This window comes from Lagenorhynchus albirostris, chromosome 11 (assembly GCF_949774975.1).
Source record: "Lagenorhynchus albirostris chromosome 11, mLagAlb1.1, whole genome shotgun sequence".
Lineage (NCBI taxonomy): Eukaryota > Metazoa > Chordata > Mammalia > Artiodactyla > Delphinidae > Lagenorhynchus > Lagenorhynchus albirostris.
The window spans coordinates 92363789-92385297 of NC_083105.1; the positions used below are offsets into that span (position 1 = coordinate 92363789).

The window sequence follows — 21509 nt, forward strand, 5'->3', positions numbered from 1 at the left end:
CCAGCTTAAGTATTGAACTAGACGATCTTTGAAAAGTATAGTTTTATGATTCAATGAAATACACTGAACAAAATATGTTGTTCTCTTAAGTCATATATTAAGACAATCATATTTAAAAATCGTGTTAAAATTAATTTTCTATCTTTTTAACAGTCAAAAGCCAAAGAAATTTTTGTATGTACAGTTACCAAACCCAGAGTTAGCGCAACCCATAAAATAAGGAAAATATACACATTTTTTTCTTCCAAGAGAGTTGAACATCAGTCCTTGAAAAGAAAGTTGGAAATTGTTGCGCTCCTTCATGCAAATTCTTCAGATTCTGAGATTTAGACTATGATTGATCTTACTGGCATGTTTCCCCTATCATTAAAGTTACTTTTCTCATTAAGGAAAGAGAGAGATAAAGAGAAGAAGTGTCTAGTGTACAAATATAGATATTGTTTCTTAAAGTGTATTCACTATTCCCATGAATCATTTTTAGAAAAAAATTCTGCACTCAAACTTGGGAAATGCTACACACTATATCTTCCTACTGGAAGCACAATGCATATTAACATAGTGAAGGTTCTAAGAAATCCTGGTACAAAAAATAATAATAAATGAATTAATACTAGTTTAAACAAAGTTAAACAGATTACTTCCCAAATTCATGTCAGCACAGAAGTGTTTATTTTTAATAATATCTGTTAACATTTTAAGTCTCTAATGTTCCATGGAGTACACTTGGGAAGATGCTGCTCTAGACATTTTTAATTGTTCTTCTTCTTTGACTTTTGCTTTGGGCTATTTTTACTGTCCTATTTCTTTCTTTCTCTTTTTCTTTTTGGACACAACACTTACTGAGTGCTTACTGTACTCTAGGCACTGTTTAAAATATGTTATGGTCATTACCTCACTTATTCCTGACAATCATCCTCTGAGATAAACATAGCCAATCACCACAGGGACCCCAGAGAGGTGAAATAATTTCCCCCATATCCTGCTATTGGTAAAAGGCACAGTCCAGAGAGCTGAGATTGAAATCAGGTCTCTCTGACCCAATGATGCCGATCCTTTTAACAAAAGGCCAGTTCTCAACTCTTCTACTCCTAGAAGCATACCACCCCTGCCAAGCTCTGAGAGACCAACAGCCTACTTATTTCCCAATCCAAAGATTTTCCAGACTTTAGCTTATAGTACCTCTCCATTGCATTTGATGCAGTTTGCCAATCCCTCTCACCTGAAATTTCCTAGACCTTGGTTTTCCTTGATTCTTACACCTCTCTGGCTGTTCCTTCTTCATCTTCTAAGGCTCCTTAGTAAATGTTACTTGCTCCTCAGGCCCCACCCTGGCCCATTGCTCTTATCTCCTTTGCCCTCTGCTGGGACATCCCCATTCACATCTCCAGGTCTGACCTCTCCCCTAGACATCAGACTCATATCTAAGTACCTGCTTTTTTTAGGCACTTCAAATTCAAAAGATCCTCCACTAACCTCATCATGTACTACAGCAGTGGAGGTCCCAGCAGGACACTCAGGGGAAATCTATGGAGTTTAATCAAGAGACTGTTAATTAAGGTGTAGAGCAGGAGTAGTGATACTAAACAGGGATGATAAAGTATCCAGGGACGAACAGCAGCAAGAAGCTATTACCCTAAAGAGACCAGGGGAGGAAGCTGTTTCTGGAACTTGGCCAGAACTTGGCCTTGAAAGAGGAGCTGACTACAGGGTTGAAAGAGGCGATGAAGCCATTGACTATCAGGGTCCAGCCAGCGTGGACTCCTACCAGTAATCTTCTGTTAGTGCCTCCTATTAGTCAAACTCACTGCTGGCCAAAGGGCAAGGGATCCTGAAGAAGCAGTCTTTACAGGGAAGCTCCCTGGCACTGAGGGTGGAGAAGGAGGTAGACTGATCTGGAGGAGAATGGACACCACCAGCACACTTGGTATCTTTTTTTTTTTTTTTTTTGCGGTACGCGGACCTCTCACTGCTGTGGCCTCTCCCGTCGCGGAGCACAGGCTCCGGACGCGCAGGCTCAGCGGCCATGGCTCACGGGCCCAGCCGCTCCGCGGCATGTGGGATCTTCCCGGACCGGGGCACGAACCCGTGTCCCCTGCATCGGCAGGCGGACTCTCAACCACTGCGCCACCAGGGAAGCCCGAGCCCCTTTCAAATTTAATGTTCCTTGATTATGTATCGCGTAAGAGCAGAAATGGAGGGAAATATAAAGAGGAGGTTCAGAAAGAAAGAAGGATTCTGGCCAAGCCTGTGAGTTTAGGGAAACCTTCCAGTTCACTGCTAATGAGCACCGTTTCAGGGAAGGCAGAATCTAAATTCCTATGATGTCATATGCTACAACTTACCTCTTTGTTGACAAAATACTGATGTCGAGTGAACTGATATAGGAAGCAATTTTCAAGGAGAGGTGTAGCAAAGATAGGATAGGTGAGAGAAGTTACATTGTTTTTACTAAAATTATGGGAAGATGTATGAGAGGGAAAATCTAAATGAAGTAGTATTTATCTGGTGATTAAATAAATAAATAATACTCCAATAAATACTACTCGATTTACATTCACATGTGGGTAGAAGACTTTGAGATTGGTAGGTTCCCAGTATACTTGATAACAGAGTTCTTTTGTTTCCTGTTTTTAGAAATAGAAATATACCATCAATATTGATATGAAAGTAGAAATTTTCATAACCAACATTGTGCTTATGAAACATCAATTATGCAGCTATTAGCTTCATAACACAAAGTGGATGATTTAAACAATTGGTGATGACTGATTAAATGTGCCCATCATTAAGCCATGGATAGGGAACAATGCACGAAGGCTTCCTTAGCCAGGCACCTTCAGGCTACCTCAATGAAACTGGTTATAGCCAATCTTACAGATTCAAAATTTCAGACTTTCCCACCACTTATGTCCAGCTGCTTGTTTCTGATTTGTGGAAAAGATAAAACTACAAATCAAGCCTCATATTTGAATTTCTCTAACTTTATGGCTTTAAGGGATTTTCACTCTCATGTGGAGGATACTTCATACAGAGTATGAAGTCTGACATAATGAGAACTACAGTGATTTGGGGGGAGGGCTGGGGAAATGGTTTCTTTCTGACTTAGCACAGATAGACCTTTTTAGATTTTATCACTGATATTCAATCGACAACTCGGTATTTAATAATGGAATGTTATGTTTCTATCACCACCTGCATGTTAAGTCTGTTTTACTGACACTTATTCAGGACCTTGAATGCAAAAGCATCTCCAAATTATGGAAAGATTATACTATGAACCCAATTTACCATGTAATATACTATTTCCAAAATGTAAATGCATTACTCTATGTGCCCAGTTTACCACTCTGAACATCTCTTGTCAACTGTAACAAAATGAGTGAATGAATAGCATGTGTGAAATACCTGGAAGACTGGCTGGCACATATGGCGGGTATTCAGTGTACCTATATGAAGGCTATATATATATATATATTTCTTTTGGTATACTTTATATCCATTTGACATAAAACATTGCATTTACATAAAATAAAGAGTAAAGACTTGCTTTACAAAATTACTTGTCTCATTACAATATTTACTAAAAGGCCGGCTTTATTAATGTATTTACTGTGTGATGCAGTTTATCATAATTGACACTAAACTGCAAATGTGCAGGAAAACACCTATTATGTAGAGCAGGGTGAACATCTATTACAGTCTATGCCATTACTGACTGCAATTTCTCAGTCTGATATCAAGGTTGATTAGAACTTTTGCTACAAAGTTTTAGATTTTTTATGGCACTCTACCCATACTCCCAAGCCCATCATTTGACCATTTCTGAAATTCTCACTCACTATGAAGATTTCAAATAGAAACCTGAAGTAGTGCCAAAGGTTGGGTTTGGATCAGATGTCGTATGTGTAAGTCCTAGCTGATACATAGCAAAATGTGTGGTTGTTCAATTTCTCACTTTGCATTCATGAAAAGTGTTGCATAGACATAGAGTTATGGCAGAATATGACAAATAGAAAAATTAATAGAAAACTTCATAGTTTGTGTATGTTCATAAAACGTACACATTTGTGGTGTCTGCTTAAAGAGCAACCTCTTAGAGTGAAAATATATGACCAAGCTTATTATTTATCAGATTTTAAATAATATTATTGTTGATAGCTTCAGAAAACGTAAAAACATATTAAATACATTATTAGAATCGTATTTAGGCACTCTGCTGCTGGTTCTTCCGGAAACTATTTTTCCTATTTTCCATTAAGATAATGAACATATGGAATATTTAAAACTGATGCTCTTCTCAATCCGTTGGCTCCGTTCCACTATCTCCTTGTCAGACATTCCCGATTAAGGGTGCATATGAGCAAGAAGTGACTGATAAGAAGACATTTGCATCCTTTAATGTTTCGTCCATTTCTAAGGTAGATATCACTGTGGTGCTGAAAGGATAGCTCCCGGTCACCTGTCGACGTACTTGAGTTTGCTTTGCCGGAAGAAGGACTAATAACAGAACTAAAGTAGACACACGGAAGACACGAGTGATAGACAATTACTTCATGACACTTCTCCAAAGACATCTAGCTTAAATTTCTTTAAAAAAAATTATGCACCGTATAGTTGTCAAACTAGGGGTATTTTGTTTTTGTTTTTAAGCAGTCCTTGTCTATTTTTCTCAGAGTTAAACCCTGAAGCAGGACATTCCAAAGAAGACACGAAAAAGTTAATTATACAGATGTCTGCCATTGAAATTTAGAGGTAGCATCCTCTGTAAATATAGCGGGGGAAAGTCTAGACTTTGTAAAGGGTATTCTCAGGTTGGAGATGAGGACTTGGGAAGGGGAGTCCTCTCCAGGCTCAAGCTGACATTCCTTAGTCAAAGAAAACCATGCTCACGACCCAGCCCCGGCAGTCCATTTGAGGCCGCGGAGCTCGGCCCCCGGTGTATAATTCCAGCAGAAGGTAAATTAAGGCAAAGCCTCCGCTCACTCCGTTGGGGGAGGGAGAAAAGGTTAAGCAGCATCGGGGTGCAGTAGCGACCAGAAGGGAAAGTGATCTCATTTTGTCGGAGGAAGCACCATCCGACAAGCCCACCTTTGACGCGCATGCCGGCGGCGGTACAAGAGCACAAAGGGGGAAAGCCGGAGGCAGCAAACTTCCCTCTCCTTCCACCCCATCCCTGAAGCCCGCGGAGAACACGTAAACGCAAGGACAACAAAGCGTGCACCGGGGGCGCTGCCAGCAGCCCGGCCATCGCGACCCGGGGCGCGCCGCTCCCCCGCTACAGAGCGAGGGCGCCGGAGCGCGGGCGCAGGCAGGACCGCGGCGGCTGGGGGAGGGGGTCCCCTACCTTGAGCAGCACAAAGAGCCAGAGCAGAGGCAGGAGGCGGCGGCCGCCGCGCGTCCTCGCGGGCAGGTGCCCCATCGCGGCGTGGACGGGGACACGGGGGAACGGTGGCGCCGGCTGGCTCCCCCGGCGGCTCACAATGGCGAACGGGGGCTGCAGCCTCAGACCTTGGGCGCCGAGGCTGCTCCCGGCGGGCGCATGCTGCCTGTGCAGTCCCCCCGCGCCAGCTCCCTTTCGCTTTCTGCTCCCTGGGTCCTCTAGGAACGTGCCAGGTGCTGCCGTTCTCTAACAGCTAAGGATGGAGAGGGTGCGGATTGGAGTGGGCGAGGCTCCGCTGCAGCCGCCGCGGCTGCCGCGCGGTGAGCGAGAGGCGGGGGCCCTGCGCCCAGCCTCCGCGGTCGTCTGGCAGCAGAGATACTCTCACTGTGGGCTGCGGACTCATAAAAGTGACAGCAGCTTCCCAAGCCCCACTCCAGGCTCCGCCCCAACCTCTTCCACAGTCCCTGGGACGCAGAGTTCTGTGGGGCTTCCCTGACTCCTCTTCAGCAACTCGGGAAACAAACACACCGGTCCCTTCCCAATCTTCCTACATCTGCTCTCAGCTAACACTTGGAGGGAAGTGGTGGTTGTGATTGTAGTGATGGAGTTCAGTGTGTGTGTGTGTGTGTGTGTGTGTGTGTGTGTGTGATGGGGAGGATACTCCTTCCCATTTCCACTCTCTTCATCCCATTTAAACACTCATTCTCTCTGTTCCACACTCATCCAGGAGGAAATAACACAAGTATATATTTTTTCTGTTTGAGGTCAGAAGTTTTGTAAATCTTAAGGGCTGTCCTTTGACACCTGAGTGGAATATAGAAGGAGGTTGGTTCACATTATATTACACACATTTATAAACACATAAACATTTATATACTTTTAAAAATGTTTAATTATTAAAGAAACTGTCAGACTTTCCCAGAGTGGTTATGCCATTTTACATTCCCACCGGCAAAGTATGAGTAGGGGGAGGGGAAAGAGTGGGTGTGTAATTTAAAAGTGGTAGTGTTAGAGATCTTTGTGGTGATGAAACAGTTCTGTATCTTGAATGTGCTGGTGGTTACACAAATCTACCCAGATGATAAAATTGCACAGAAACATACACACACACACACACACACACACACACACACACACACACACGAGTGCATGTAAAACTGGTGAAATCTGAATAAGGTCTGTGAACAGTACCGAGGTCAGTTTCCTGGTTTTAATACCTACTGTAGTTATGTAAGATGTTACCTCTGGAAGAAACTGGGGAAAGGTACATGGGGCCATTCTGTACATTTTTTCTTATTGAGCTATAATTGACATATGACATTATATTAGTTTCAGATGTACAACATAACGATTCCATGTTTGTATGTACAGACGGCTGGTATGTGTATGTGTATCTGAGAAAGGTTTAGATTGAATATAGTTATACAAGTATATATGTGTGCTAAATTCTTATATGCATAAATCTAGAATAATGGTCTGAATTTATGTGAGAATATTGTCTCTGATGCCTTCCTTTAGAAACTTCTTTTGTTGTCACCTTCCTTTTCATATGCTCACTTTAGTGCCCTTACGTCCATTCTTCTCTTTCTCTTGAGAAAATATTAGTTGCTTCTCCAGCCCTCGAGGTCAGACTCATGGACTATCTGAAAATTTTATTCTTGGGACTACACTTGTAGGGCTTTGGTTTGGTATGTTTTCCTTTTATTTTGAAGCACCAGAAGGCAGCATTCTATTCCCACCCACACCCAAAAGTGGCACTAAAATTATCTTATGTCTAGAACAAAAAAGATGTTTCGGCCAGGGACAAAATCACACTCATAATTTGCCAACAATTCTTCTTTTGAATAGAGTTTGATTTTAAAGGGTATGTGTGTCCATGTTGTGGACTATGGATATATATGAAGATATACATATGTGTGTATATATATGCATGTGTGTGTAGATACATGGATATAGGCTTAACTGATGTGCATAGGATATTAGAAATATAGCCTACTAATCATACATTCATCTTGTAAATGCAAAAAGAACTTTCACAGTGATGCACGTTTTTGTAATAATCATATTTTGCTATGTTGTCTTTCTATTTTTTTCCTTATCACTTATATCACAATTTGCTTAGCTCTTTATGCCCTCATAAATATGTACACATGGACCACTTTGGGGGAACAATAAAGCAATAAACAATAAGAGTAAGGCATTCCCAGTAAAGTATTAGTTATTAACATTATTAATATTCCATTACACTGTATTCAATCACACTGTGATTAGGTGCCCTGAGGACTGAGGGTATTATTTCGTAATCACAGAAAATGTTCTCTCCAGAGAAAAGTATTTTACTTAGCCATTGCTGAATAAAATAGTTTCATTCTTTTTCTTTTTGTACTTAAAACAATAACAGGCTTGTGAGTCTGTCCAGGAGAGACACCCAAGAAGAATGTGAATGCTCTATCATCAGCTGTGTGGGGTTTTCAATTCATAGAGCCTGCTGTGTTTTTCTTTGAACTACTGGTTGGTTTCCCAGTGTGATACTTCCAAAGGATGGTGAATCTTATTTTGCTGTTTTCAAGATTCCAAATCAGCGAGAATGTCCATGGGCAACATAAAGTGCATATAGGAATGTATGCTTCAAAATGTTTGTTCTGATTTCATTATCACAACAACACTGCTTGGTAAAGAAGGCTGATATCATAATCGCCAACTGTTTCCCCTGTAATGCTGCATTTCCAGGAGAAATAATAGATGCGGATAAAAAAGAATCTCTTGCATGCCTTAAGACAGGCATGTAAAAATGAATTCTCACAAAATGAAATAAAGCTTTCTACTTCCTTAGGAAATAATAATAAGGTGGTTAATGAGCAAGAAACTGGAAGATCTTTTTTTTTTAATCTGTTTTTCCTAAATAAGTAAAAAAGTACCCAGTACTATGTGTTCACATCTATCTCTTCTATACAAAGAGAAGCAATAGCAGCTACAGAGAAGGAGCTGTAATCCCTATGAGAGGTTTAATGAGTCAAATGGAACTCTTATCGTGCCCTTGCCAAGGAAGTTCAATTCTGTCCTCCAGGGACCAGCTCTAATGTAGTTCAGTGTGTTTAGTCCTGGCTTCCACTACTGAAATCGCCTACCAGGCTGTCAGCAGTTTCGGTGTTTCAGAGGCATATTTATGGGAGTTGCTCAATGGGAAATAGTTTACTTTTTATAGAATGAAGAAAAAACTCAAGCCATTGATCTCTGGAATATAATCCACTTAAAAAGCACAGTAACAGCCATGCATTTTATCATCCATATCTCACATATTACAATTGTTAAAACGTAGGAACTGGGGGCTTCCCTGGTGGCGCGGTGGTTGAGAGTCCGCCTGCCGATGCAGGGGACACGGGTTCGTGCCCCGGTCCGGGAAGATCCCACGTGCCGCGGGGCGGCTGTTCCCGTGAGCCATGGCCACTGAGCCTGCGCGTCTGGAGCCTGTGCTCCGCAACGGGAGAGGCCATAACAGTGAGAGGCCCGCATACTGCAAAAAACAAAAAAAACGTAGGAGGTGTAGATTACATGTAATGACCAGGCAGCATTTTGATTTTCAATTCATCTGAGCATTTGTTTTCATTTTTCTCTTGATGAACACTGGTTTCTCGCCTAAAAGAGGTGTTGACAATTCATAAATTCTGTCTTTCAAAATGAGAATGATTGGCAGCCCTCAGGTGAATAGAATGTTCCAACTGCCAAGACTTATTATTCTTGCCACACTTGAAAAACAGTGAAATTCACTACAGAAAGACATTTTCACTTTTATATGGAAAACTGTTTTCCCATTGCCTCTTTTTTCTTCCTAAATAATTTCTATTAAGGGACCTATCTTTTTTTTTTACTTGACCCTTACATGGTTTTAAGAAAAATTAAATAAGAGTATTTTATTACAAGGTATAGGTTTCATGATACAAAATCATCCACTCAAAGGAATAAGAAAACATAGATTGAAAACATGAGCAGATATTTAACATAGGACACAAACTGAAGGCTATAGATGAGTGATCCTAAATTAGGAAGGCAGATGGTCATTTTTAGATACTATTCTTTCAATTATATTCTATGCTGTGTGTTGTTAACATTTTCTTTACTAGCCCTAAAATTAAAAAAATAAAATACATGAAACAGCTTTAAGTTATGCAGTTTTATTTTATATTTTTTTATATGCATTGGCTAATGAACTTTTATAATAATTTTTTTCCGAGCACCCAGACATTGTTATCATATAACCATCTAACTTTTCTTCATAACTAGCCTTCTTTTTTTTTTTTTTTACATCTTTATTGGAGTATAATTGCTTTACAATGGTGTGTTAGTTTCTGCTTTATAACAAAGTGAATCAGTTATACATATACATATATCCCTGTATCTCTTCCCTCTTGCGTCTCCCTCCCTCCCACCCTCCCTATCCCACCCCTCTAGGTGGTCACAAACCACCTAGCTGATCTCCCTGTGCTATGCGGCTGCTTCCCACTAGCTATCTATTTTACGTTTGGTAATAACTAGCCTTCTTGACTAATTATAATGTAAAGCATTAACATCTTGCGTGGGAGGATTCACTTTAGCTTGGCCAAAAGGCATGACTAAAACTTGAATATAATTTATAAATAAAGCAAGACATACTGTTTGCTAAGTGGAAATAGTGTCTGCAGATCATTCCTTCTCTTCTTCCTTTACTTCAGTTCAAATTAAAATGGAATGCAGTATTTACTGTCTACTAGGTGACACACATAGTGTCTATATTTGTGTTATTAAAAAGTGGTTGCCAATATATAATTATGGAAAATTTGGTCATAGTGATTTCATAGAATCTATGAAAATATTAATCACATACTTTGAAAATGCACTGCCTTAACTGCTAAGGATTTTACCAAGAGGCACAATAATACTGCATATTGACAATCTTGCTCCAGGTCAATTACACCAAATCAATTTTTCATGATAAAAATTACAGTTAATAATATTCTCAAATCTGTGAGAGATAGGGTGAAGATGACTATAGTCTAAAGACGAGTAGGGGATGCCACTGATAGATTGGTGTCATTATGTGTCTTAGCAGAAGGATCTAGAAGAAAAATTTTGGGGAAGGCACAAATGTTCTGGGGGAAATTCCAGTGCCTGAGGGAAGAATATTTTCCTCATAAAGGGACATAAATAAAAGGTATAATTTTGAAGCTGTACATTTCTAGATATGTTTATGTAGTGTGACTATCTGTAAAAGGAACAGTTTGGGAGAGGGAGTTGAATGTAGAGATTTCATCATTTTGTTTGGTAACTGGATACTGCAGAGAAAGTTACAAGGGTAAGCATTTAACATATGGGTAGAGGACGATTTGAATAAAATCCAGTCAGGGATCAATGTATGTCAAGCCTATGGTTAGTCTCTGTTAACTCACTGTCATACACTACAAGGGTCATTTCCAACCATTTCTACTCACTTCAGTCCTCCAATTCTCTGCCCTGCAGACCTTTTCAATTTCACCTTCTACCTTACAGAGAAAATAGAGGCCATAAAATGACAACATTTTTTGTCTTCACTGACAGTAAACATAATCCCACCCATATCTGTTCCTATATCTCTTGTTTAAAAAAAAAGCAGCTCTCTCTCAATAACCACCTAAGTCTAATTCTACCACCGATTGTCTAGAACCCATTCTTTCCAGCCTTCCCCCCCTTCTTATTTTAAAGCTCCTCCTTTTCATGTATTCCATCCCTTGGCTTTTTAACCACATTCATATCTTTAAAATTGAAGGAAAGAAAACCTTCACTGAATCATTCATGCTCTCAGCTGCTATCTTTTCTTTCTCTTGATGTTTCACCACTGCCCCTTCATGGCGATATTTTCCAAAGGGTTGCGTAGACTGTCTCCATTCTGTTTTTACCATCTGCTGACTCTTCAAACCACTCTGGTGTGGCTTCTACCCCTGTCATCTCACCAGCACTGCTCTCACTAAGAATCACTTTGCAGTATGTGCTATGTTGGCTTCTCCCGCCTTTCTGAAACACTCTCATCTCTGGCTTTCCATAACCCTGCACATTAATGGTTTTTCTTTGATATCTTTGGATGTTCTTTTGAAATCTCCCTGCTGGATCATTCTCTTTTTCCTGTACATTTAATGTTGCAATTTTCAAAGCCTAGCCCTAAACTCTACTGTTTTCCTCTCTATCTGTGCCCTAGCCAATCTAATGTATGACTATGTTTCAATCCCCATCTATGCAGATGATCCAAAGAGTTATATCAGCAGTCTTCATACAACACTCTTTTGACCCATATTCCTTACTGCATGCTCAGAAGTCCTTTGGAATTTTTAAAACACCTTAAGCATTAAAAACTCTACAAGTAACAAATGCTGGAGAGGGTGTGGAGAAAAGGGAGCACTTCTACACTGCTGGTGGGAATGTGAATTCTGAAGCCACTATGGAAAACAGTATAGAGGTTCCTTTACCTTAAAAAACTAGGAAAAGAGTTGCCATATGACACAGCAATCCCACTCCTGGGCATATATCCAGAAGAGATGAAAACTCTAATTCGAAAAGATACATGCACCCTAATGTTCATAGCAACACTGTTTACAATAGCCAAGACATGGAAGCAACTTAAATGTCTATAGACAGATGAATAGATAAAGATGAGATGTATATATACAATGGAATACTACTTGGCCATAAAAAAGAAAGAAATAATGCCATTTGCAGCAACATGGATGGAAAAACCTTTTCCCCCTCCATCAGGATGAAGACAAATTGTCTACCTATCCATAAATCTGTATGAGCAGTTTATAAAATAAATATCATAACCTAATTTAATAGAGCACTCTGAATATGTACATATAGATAAGTATCAAAATAAAAATGTCTACATGTATACATGCTTTACTAAACATTTTGTCAATAGAGTTTTCATTCTTTTTTGGCTTAGTATTTGTTTTGTCATTAGCTGGACCCTTGATTAGACAAAAGCTCTCACTCATTTATTCTCTTTTTCAAACAGTATTTATTAAGTGTCTACTATTTGTTCAGTATTTTTGGCTAGGTCCTGTGGTTATAAACATTGTTACTTTTATTATTTTTCTATTCCTTATTCTTGGAAAAACTCTCAGTTGGAATTTTTAGCAGAAACCAAGTGTGAATATTGTTATTTTTAGAGTGTTGAAAATAGATATGCAAAAATCAAATATACATGTATCTACTCTCTTTTACAACCACAGCAATACTGGCAAAATTTCATGTTCAGAAACTTTGATATAAAAATGATTTTTAAAAATCCCATTACTGATATATCTAAAGATTTTATAAAGTCAAATGAGCTCAATTACTTTGAGTATAAGAAGCCAATTAAATATTGGAGTCTTGGGGTCCTTTGGCAATGCCCTTGAAGAGCTGAAGGATGTCCTGGGAATCTCCTTGTTTTACTCCTGAAGCTACTAATTCTTGCAGGTCCCCATTGATCCATATCAACTAGTGTTGGGTTCTTGATCCTAAACTAAATACACTGGCCTATCTTTGATATCATGAATTCTTATTGCTTTCATTGGCTTAAATATAAAACCTCAGTGTTACTTAATAGTCACTTTTTAGATAACTGCAAGGTGAGGTAAACATGTTTTTAAAAGCTGCAGAAGATTTATTTCCAATTTCCAGACTTCCTGGGTCTCACAAATTAAGTGACCATGTTGACAATGACTTAGTGAAAAGTGATTTATTTGCATAAGTAACATATGTCCCTTCTGAATTTTCCTTATAACCTTTGAAATTTAAAATGGTAGAAAAATTAAGTTGATGCTGAATTACCATGTCACATAATGTCTGTAACAGCAGCAACTAAACAATCTGCATTTCCATTTCTTAAGAACAACATATCCCAAACCTTTCAAAGTTCTTCGTAAAGCATGAAATTACCTCCAGTTATCAAGTCACAAAATGGAACTGGGGCATAAAATAAGAGTGAAGATGCATACCAACATGAAGGACATTTGTCTACTTACAGATGTGCAAAGAAAAGTTCAAGCATATGCCAGGCTCTGAGAAAGCCCCAAAGCTGCTAAGAAAGAGTTAGAAGCCTCATTCTTCTGGGCAATGGAATTTAGAAATAATTAATATGGAAAATTTCTTCTACAGAAAATGCAAATCATCCCAGAAGCAAAAAATTTAAATGTCATTACTTGCGCTCAATGAGAAAAACATATTTAGGAATACTAAGAGATCAATAACTAAATGTCACACTTTCCATGAATTGTTTGTGAAAGTGGCATCTACCCAGTGAAGTGTGGAAAATAATGAATGCCCTGAAATTTGCTGGTCTGAATTTTGGTGCTACAGAGACTTAAAAAATAAATGAGTACCACATGTAACTTTAAAGGTTAGCAAACATAAAATAAAGCCAAGGAAATTTGTTGACAATAATGAGATGCTGTTACATATACTGAAATGTAAAGATCACCCAGATATTGTTGAGGAGAAGAACTAATTTGCAGAAAATTATATATGATGTAATGCCACTTGTACAAAAATATTCATTATCTAAGTGGATAGGAAAAACTGCCAGAAGACTTGATTTCTAAAGAGGGCAGAGTGGATGCAGAAAGGAAGTTTTTATATTTTGTTCGACATACTTTTGTAATGCTGAAAAATTTTACATTGAGAATATATTTGATGAGCCCACTGGCTTTATTTTAAAATTTACACAAAATAGATATACACAGAAAAGCCACCAATTATAAGAAAGATTTGGAACATTACAGATTAATTTAAAAATAGATGAATGAATTACTTACTAAAGACCTGGAAATATTGGGGATATAAGTGGGAACACCACGAATGCGTTTGAAATAGATATAAAAGAGTAGTCAGATACTATTTTATCAGAATAAATATCTGTAGGAAAAAGTTTCACAAACTAGATCCACATTACGAAGAACAATGCCACCATCATGGTTGGCCAATTTCACTTAGGCAGCAATGACAGAATACAAGTATATAACAATGGCTATGAGTTTTTGAGTTGCAAATAAAGTATTCTCAGTCCATGTTTTGAAAAAAAATCAATATTATTGCAGCAAGCATATTACATTGGAGTGATGATAGGTTAGAAAATTTATCTTATTCTGTATAATAACTAATACATTCAATTCTTTGCCCGTCCTTTGGAATAAATCCTTTCCATGTAATATTATTAATTATGTCAGTATCAGGCATTTCTGTTGCTTAATAATCTGTAGTGCGCCAAGAAGATCCTTCAGTGAGTTTAACTTTCCCTTAGGATTATGAATTTCATTAGAAACTAACAATTAAAATATGTCTGAGAGAAGTTAGTGACATCTGTATCAAAATAAAGGAGCCAGATGTCTCCATTAACCTACTATGGTTAGCAGAGGTATATGAAAAAAAGAAATGTGTCTCGGTTGCTTGCTTTCATACACACACACACGCACACACACACACGCACACACACACAAATCTATGCATGATTTGATTCCAAAACATACAGGAAAAAAACATTTTTTATATTTCTGATTCAAACAAGCACCAACTTTTACTCCAGGGCATTTTTTTTGTCACTTGTCTTTCTGATATTCTAAATCTCAGGACATGATAATTTATCCCATCTCAAAGGGAAAGAGTTATTCATTTATATCTACCCTCAAATCATATCAGAGAGAATTGAAAGTACTTTGATACATTCATATTTTGTGTGAAATGTTTCTAAATAATTAATAAAGGATTCCAGAAAATTGACGCTGAAGACATAAAACATGAGGAAACAAGTGAAATGTAGGTACGTCTATCTTTAAAAATAAATAAACATTAAAAATTTTCCATTGTTCTGTTTAGTATATTGAAAAGGACTTCGTTTTATTTGTGAGGGATGTGTCATAGCCCAGTGCATCCTGGGAGTTCAAATATAAACAATTCTATTTCTCATCCTCTAGAAGTAACTAAAATCAAATTTCCAAATCATCTTAACAGAGCCAAGTAGAATGAACATACTAGGCCCTATGTATGATGACAGTGCGGCAGTGTGTGTTGATGAGGAACAAATGATTCTATGAACTGACACTAAGCAACTTCAGAGCCCAGAGATAGATCTAAGACCTCAAAGCTTATACAATCTGGGGAGCCTTTTAAAAGAAAAAGAATAAAAACGGAAAATCCAAAATTAGACGTGAAAGTAAATGTATTTAGAACGAGAAAAAATCATAACAAACTATAAAATTTTAAGTTAATAGTTGTACAAACATCATAAAAATCCAGAAAAATAACCTATACTTTTATCTCCCATATTCTTTTTTTTTTTTTTAAATTTTTGGCTGTGTTGGGTCTTCGTTGCTGCGCGGGCTTTCTCTAGTTGCGGCGAGCGGGGGCTACTCTTCGTTGCGGTGCGCGGGCTTCTCATTGCGGTGACTTCTCTTGTTGCGGAGCATGGGCTATAGGCACACGGGCTTCAGTAGTTGTGGCACGTGGGCTTCAGTAGTTGTGGCTCGCGGACTCTAGAGCACAGGCTCAGTAGTTGTTGCTCACGGGCTTAGTTGCTCCGCGGCATGTGGGATCTTCCTGGACCAGGGCTCAAACCCGTGTCCCCTGCCTTGGCAGGTGGGTTCTTAACCACTGCGCCACCAGGGAAGTCCCTATCTGCCATATTCTTGTTATAATTTTTGCCTATGGTTTTTGGTGCGTACTCTGGTTGCCTCTTTGTTTGAAAATAATATTGCAATATCATTTTCAATTAAAGAATAGAAATATAATCCAGTTTTCCTTCCAGCATGGATGATCAAAACTTATATTTTATTGTTAATACTTGGCATGCCTAAAACATTTGCTTTGGACCTTAAAGACACAAATTCTGATTTCATATTGTTTCATTGCCATCAAGAAAGAAAACAATGTGATCTGTTTATAATTGTATATGCTACATTTTAAGAATATTTCTGACAGGAGAGAACATCCATGTTAACACAGTACTGAAGATAAAACCTCTCCTTACAATTTAATGTCTGATGATTGGAAGAATTTTTCAGATTCCGCCTGTGCTCACATATGCTGAGCACTGTTTGTAAATAATATTTCTTTTTGGTGCTGCGTCTTTGAGTCATGATGCTGGACTGTCAGACAGTGGGTACTAGGGGGATTCCTGGAAGATATTCCTACACTGACAATAATTTTTTGTTTCATGAAAGTGACTGTGACCTACATAAATATGTTTCTAAACCCACAGTAAATGCCTCTCCCGCTTCACTTTTCCTTTAGCCAGACCTCAAAAATGACTGAGGCTCCAAGCCATTCAAAAGGGAGTGGAAATTGTGCAGTGGAGGGGAAGTCAGAGTGTAAAGAGAAAGGTGTCCTAACTACTTCAATTTAAAAACCTTACTTTTTCAAATTTTATAAAAACGGGTGACCATGGCAACGTGTTGAGAGGGTGCATCCCAGAGTTCTGGAAGGGGTTATGGATCTTAAGTCTCATTAGCTTCAGAGCCTCTGCCAGCCACTCATATGCATGTAGCCAGAAATATACCTTCCCCTTCCTTCCCCATGGATGGGAACAGGACTGGCATCCTACAACAAAGCCTTCCCCCAGCTCTCTATATACCCTTAGTCTGTAGTCTTTCCTCACTTCAGTTTTCTAAAAGATGCTGGTAGGGTTAGTAGTGGTTACAAACAGGTGATACAAAAGGATGGAGGATCACAGCTGACTTTTTTCCCCAGGACTGTCCCAAGCATCATTACAAAGTGTAGAAAGCGTTCGTCCAGACTATACAGAAGAGATCACCTTCAATATTGCAGTGAAGCATCTATTATGTGTGCTTGTGTGTGGCATATATTTACTATAATCTATTCTGTGAAAACAGGGCAAATGGTTGTTTATTATAAGAGAAAGCCAAGTGTCACTGAGCCTTACAGTGGGCATTTCATAGTCAAAATGACTAATAGCAACCACCACATTTTAATTAATACTAAGATGGTCCTCATTTTAGATCTTTATCCCCAATTTTTTTTCTTAAAATATTTCTTCCTGCTACTGTTTTCCAGTTACTTTTGTGGCTACTGTATAATGAACATAAAAGAATTCCTGAACTCCTGCTGCTAGGAAGCTAGGTAATGAGAATACACAGACACAAACGTGCACAACTGAAGTGGGTTGATGTTCAGTTTGATCCTCAATAAGGAAGATCCCTTTTCCACTAAAGGGAGTCAAACACGTTTTTTCCTGCTTCACCTTAGCATTACAGAAAACTCCCATTGTGTAGAGATTAGGGAATATGTTGAAAATGATGTAAAGAGAAAATATTCTTTTAGAAAAAGAAGATAGAGAACATTTGGATCTAAGGAAAAGAAACCAGTCCTGGAGGACAAAATACTGACCTTCAAGATGGGAGAGTTCCAATGTAATCAACCTGCCACGAGGTAGCAAGCTCAAAGTGTGGAAAATAATGCCATGGGAGGGACTCAGCACTGACTTCATGTAGTTGACATGTTAGGCACTCAGGGGTGGGGTGATAGCCAGGTCAGTCTTGGTGAAAGGGCAGCTAGGTTGTTGAGGCTATGGTTAACCTCCATCCTTGACGGATATTGTGAAAGCAGCTCATATACTGTTTACTGGTAGCCTGAAGATATATACCATGTACAATAGAATAGCACCTAAGCTATTGATCCTAGAATAGCATCCAAGGAATGTATGCCAGCTGGTGCTATTATGAGTCTTCAACAGACCACTCAATTGCTTGGTTTTTCTGGGTAATGAGATGTATGAAACATCAGTGAATTGTGGGAAGAGTCCATTGCTGCATTTCCAAGGAAATAAAGGTATCCCACCTGGATGTGATGTTAGATGGGATATCACAGCAGTGAATAAGATTTTCTGTAAGTAGACAGCTGGTTATTGGATGAAAGCCCTGCACACAGGAAAGACATTTCCATACCCAGAATAGCTACATACCAGGAACTGTGCTGATTTTCTCTAATAGATACCGCATTCTAAGTCACAGCTGTGATTAGCATCACCTCCTGATTAAGTTTGCAATAATTCACTGCCATTCTCCCAGAACCTATTTGTCTCTGCACCAGCCCAACAGGCAAGTTAAATGGTCAGAATTACATTCCAGAAACTTTCACATCTTTGCATGTATTCTTTTTATTTTTCTTTGTCTCACTGTCTTTTTTAAAAAATTTATTATTGTATTGGTTACAACTGATTTTCTTTTTTTCTTTACATCTTTATTGGAGTATAATTGCTTTACAATGGTGTGTTAGTTTCTGCTTTATAACAAAGTGAATCAGCTATACATATACATACGTTCCCATATCTCTTCCCTCTTGCATCTCCCTCCCTTCCACCCTCCCTGCATGTATTCTTAATTGCACATTCATAATTTTTAACCTCCTTCCAAGTCTTCCCACTGGCAGACCAAATCAAAAGTAAGTGAGCCGGTTGATGTAGTCTGCACAGGTTAGCCCCCTGGGACAAAAAGATGGAAGATATCTGACTCAAACTGAAAGTGAAGGTATATAGTTTAGAGGTAGTTATCTACGTGAGAAAGATAACACAGTAGAAGAAGAGAATCAGAAGAGCCATGTGCCTAACATAAACTATACTGGGAATACATTTTGCTGGCTAGAAAAAAGATAACCTGTTTGGGTACAGAAAAATGCAAGGCAACTTTGATCAAAACCACTAGTGGAAGGAAAGTAAGAACTTTTGATGTAGCCAAATGGAAAACAGGTGGTTTCTAATGTATACTGAGGTGTCTGTTTTTAGAGACAGATTAGTTCCCTAAGCTCATTCAAGCTATATTCTGTACTTAGCCACACGAATAGCACTTGCCTACCTGCATATCCTTTGAAGCTTCATTTATCCTTACTGCCTTTAATATTGTAACCTTACATTGTTCAAGCAATAGCTTCTAAACCTTCTTAAACTCTCATGAGTTAGAAAAAGTACTGCAACATTAATGTATGATTATGTTTTAAATTTATGAACTATATAAATGTATAACTATTCTAATAAAATATGTACTTTATTAAATACACACAAATATACATTTAAGGATGAGGTATAGCTAAATATAACAATGTATTTTAAGTATTTTATTTTTAATAAAATAAAAACATTCAGTGCTCAGGAAAACATATTACAAACAATAATTTTTAGTGAGAGCAATCCTACTGAATAGGCTTCACTAATATTAAAAATTTTAGTTTGAACATTTTGTGATATGCTCTGTGATTCAATGTCTGTACCAAATTTAATTTTTAAAATGTTTTTAATATCATTGTTGAAGTATAATTAATATACATAAGGTACACACATATATTTAAAATGTGCAATTAAATAAATTTTGATGTAGGTATATGTAGATACCCTTGAAATAATGAATACACACAAGATAATAAAGATATCCATCACCTCCAAAAGTTTCCATGTACCTGTATATAAATCCTCTCTCCTGCCCTTCCTCATTGCAAGGCATCCACCAATCTGCTTTCTGTCACTACCCACTTGTTTATATTTTCTGTAAGTTTATATAAATGAAATCATACAATAGGTACTCTTTTTTTGTCTAGCTTCTGTCTTTCAGCATCATAATTTTAAGATTCATCCATGTTGCTGCATCTGTCAATAGTTCATTGAGGAATAGAATTCCATTGTATTGATATGTCACAATTTGTCTATCCAGTCATCCATTGATGGATATTTGGGTCAATTTCAGTTTGTCTCTCTTACAAATCAAGCTGATATGAACATTCATGTACAAATCTTTGAATGAACATATGCTTTCATATCTTGTGGGTAAATACTTTAGGAGTGGAATGAATGGGTCATATGGTAGGTGCATGTTTAATTTTTAAGAAACATCAAACTGGCTTTCAAAATGATTGTATCATTTTACACATCTACCAGCAGTGTATGAGAGTTCCAGTGCCTCCATACCCTTGCCAAAACATAGTATGTTCATAATTTGTAATATTAGTTATGGTACCTCTTACCATACTAGCATTACTTTCATGACTAATAATGTAACTATTTTTCCATGTACTTATTTGCCATCTGTTTATTTTATTTGGTGATGTGTTCAAATATTTTGCCTATTTTTTTGTTTGGTTGCTAGTTTTCTTACTATTTGTTCCAGGAGTTCTTTATATATTTCAGATAAAAGTCCTTTTTCAGGTACACAATTGGCAAATATTATCTCCCAGCCTATTCCTTGTAATTCATTCTCTTAACAGTGTCTTTCAAGTAGCAGAGGACTTTTATTTAAATGTAGTTCAATTTATCATGCTCTTTTTTCTTTTGGATGATGTTTCTGGTGTTGTAGCTAAGAATCTTTGCCTTACTATAGGTCAAAGAGATTCTCTTCCAGGATTTCTTGCAGAACTTTTATTGTTTTAGACTTTACATTTAGGTCTGTGATCCATTTTGAATTAACTTTTGTATACGATGTGAGAAGTGGATTAAAGATTTTTTAAGTATACGAATATTCATTTTTTATATCACCATTTTTTAAAAAGACTATCTTTTCCCAATGAATTACCTTTGCACTTTTGTGGAAAATAAGTTGTCCGTGAATGCAGGGATCCAGTTATGAAATTTCTTTGGATCCCTAAGATCTATTTGTCTATCTTGATGCCAATACCACACTGTCCTAATTACTGAGCTTTATATTATGTGTTATTAGTGTTAATAGTATGTATAGTATTAGTCCTTCAAATTTGTTCTTTTTCGAAGTTGATTTGTTACTCTAGGTCCCTTCCATTTCTGTCAGAATTTGAATCTCAGCTTGTAAATTTCTATGAAAAGCCTGCTGGGATTTGATAGGGACTGTGATGAATCTGTAAATCAGCTGGAGAGAGGATGGACGTCTTAATAATATTGAACCTTTCAATACATAAAGAGCCGTAGGAATTTTAAAAGTAATTTAAAAGACTTTTTTGCATCTATGTTCATGAAGGATAGCGTAGTGTAGTTTCTTTACTTTAAATGTCTTTATCAGAGTAATGTTGGTCTCACAGAATAATCTGGAATGTAGTACCAGTTCTTTAACATTCTGGAAGAGTTTGTGTAGAATTAATATTTTGGCTTTCTTCAATATTTGAATATCTTGAATTCAAT

General features: G+C 37.8%; 1 protein-coding gene across 1 annotated transcript in view; it reads right to left on the reverse strand.

Annotated features, from left to right (window-relative positions):
* Positions 1-5783, reverse strand: part of PTPRO (protein tyrosine phosphatase receptor type O) — a 229350-nt gene extending 223567 nt beyond the window's left edge. Inside the window, exons 1-2 of the mRNA XM_060167078.1 lie at positions 5766-5783; positions 5345-5626 (exon numbers count right to left, since the gene is read on the reverse strand). Of these exons, the coding sequence (XP_060023061.1) occupies positions 5345-5626; positions 5766-5783 (300 nt within the window). The remainder of the gene's footprint in view (positions 1-5344; positions 5627-5765) is intronic.
* Between the last annotated feature and the right edge of the window lie 15726 nt (positions 5784-21509).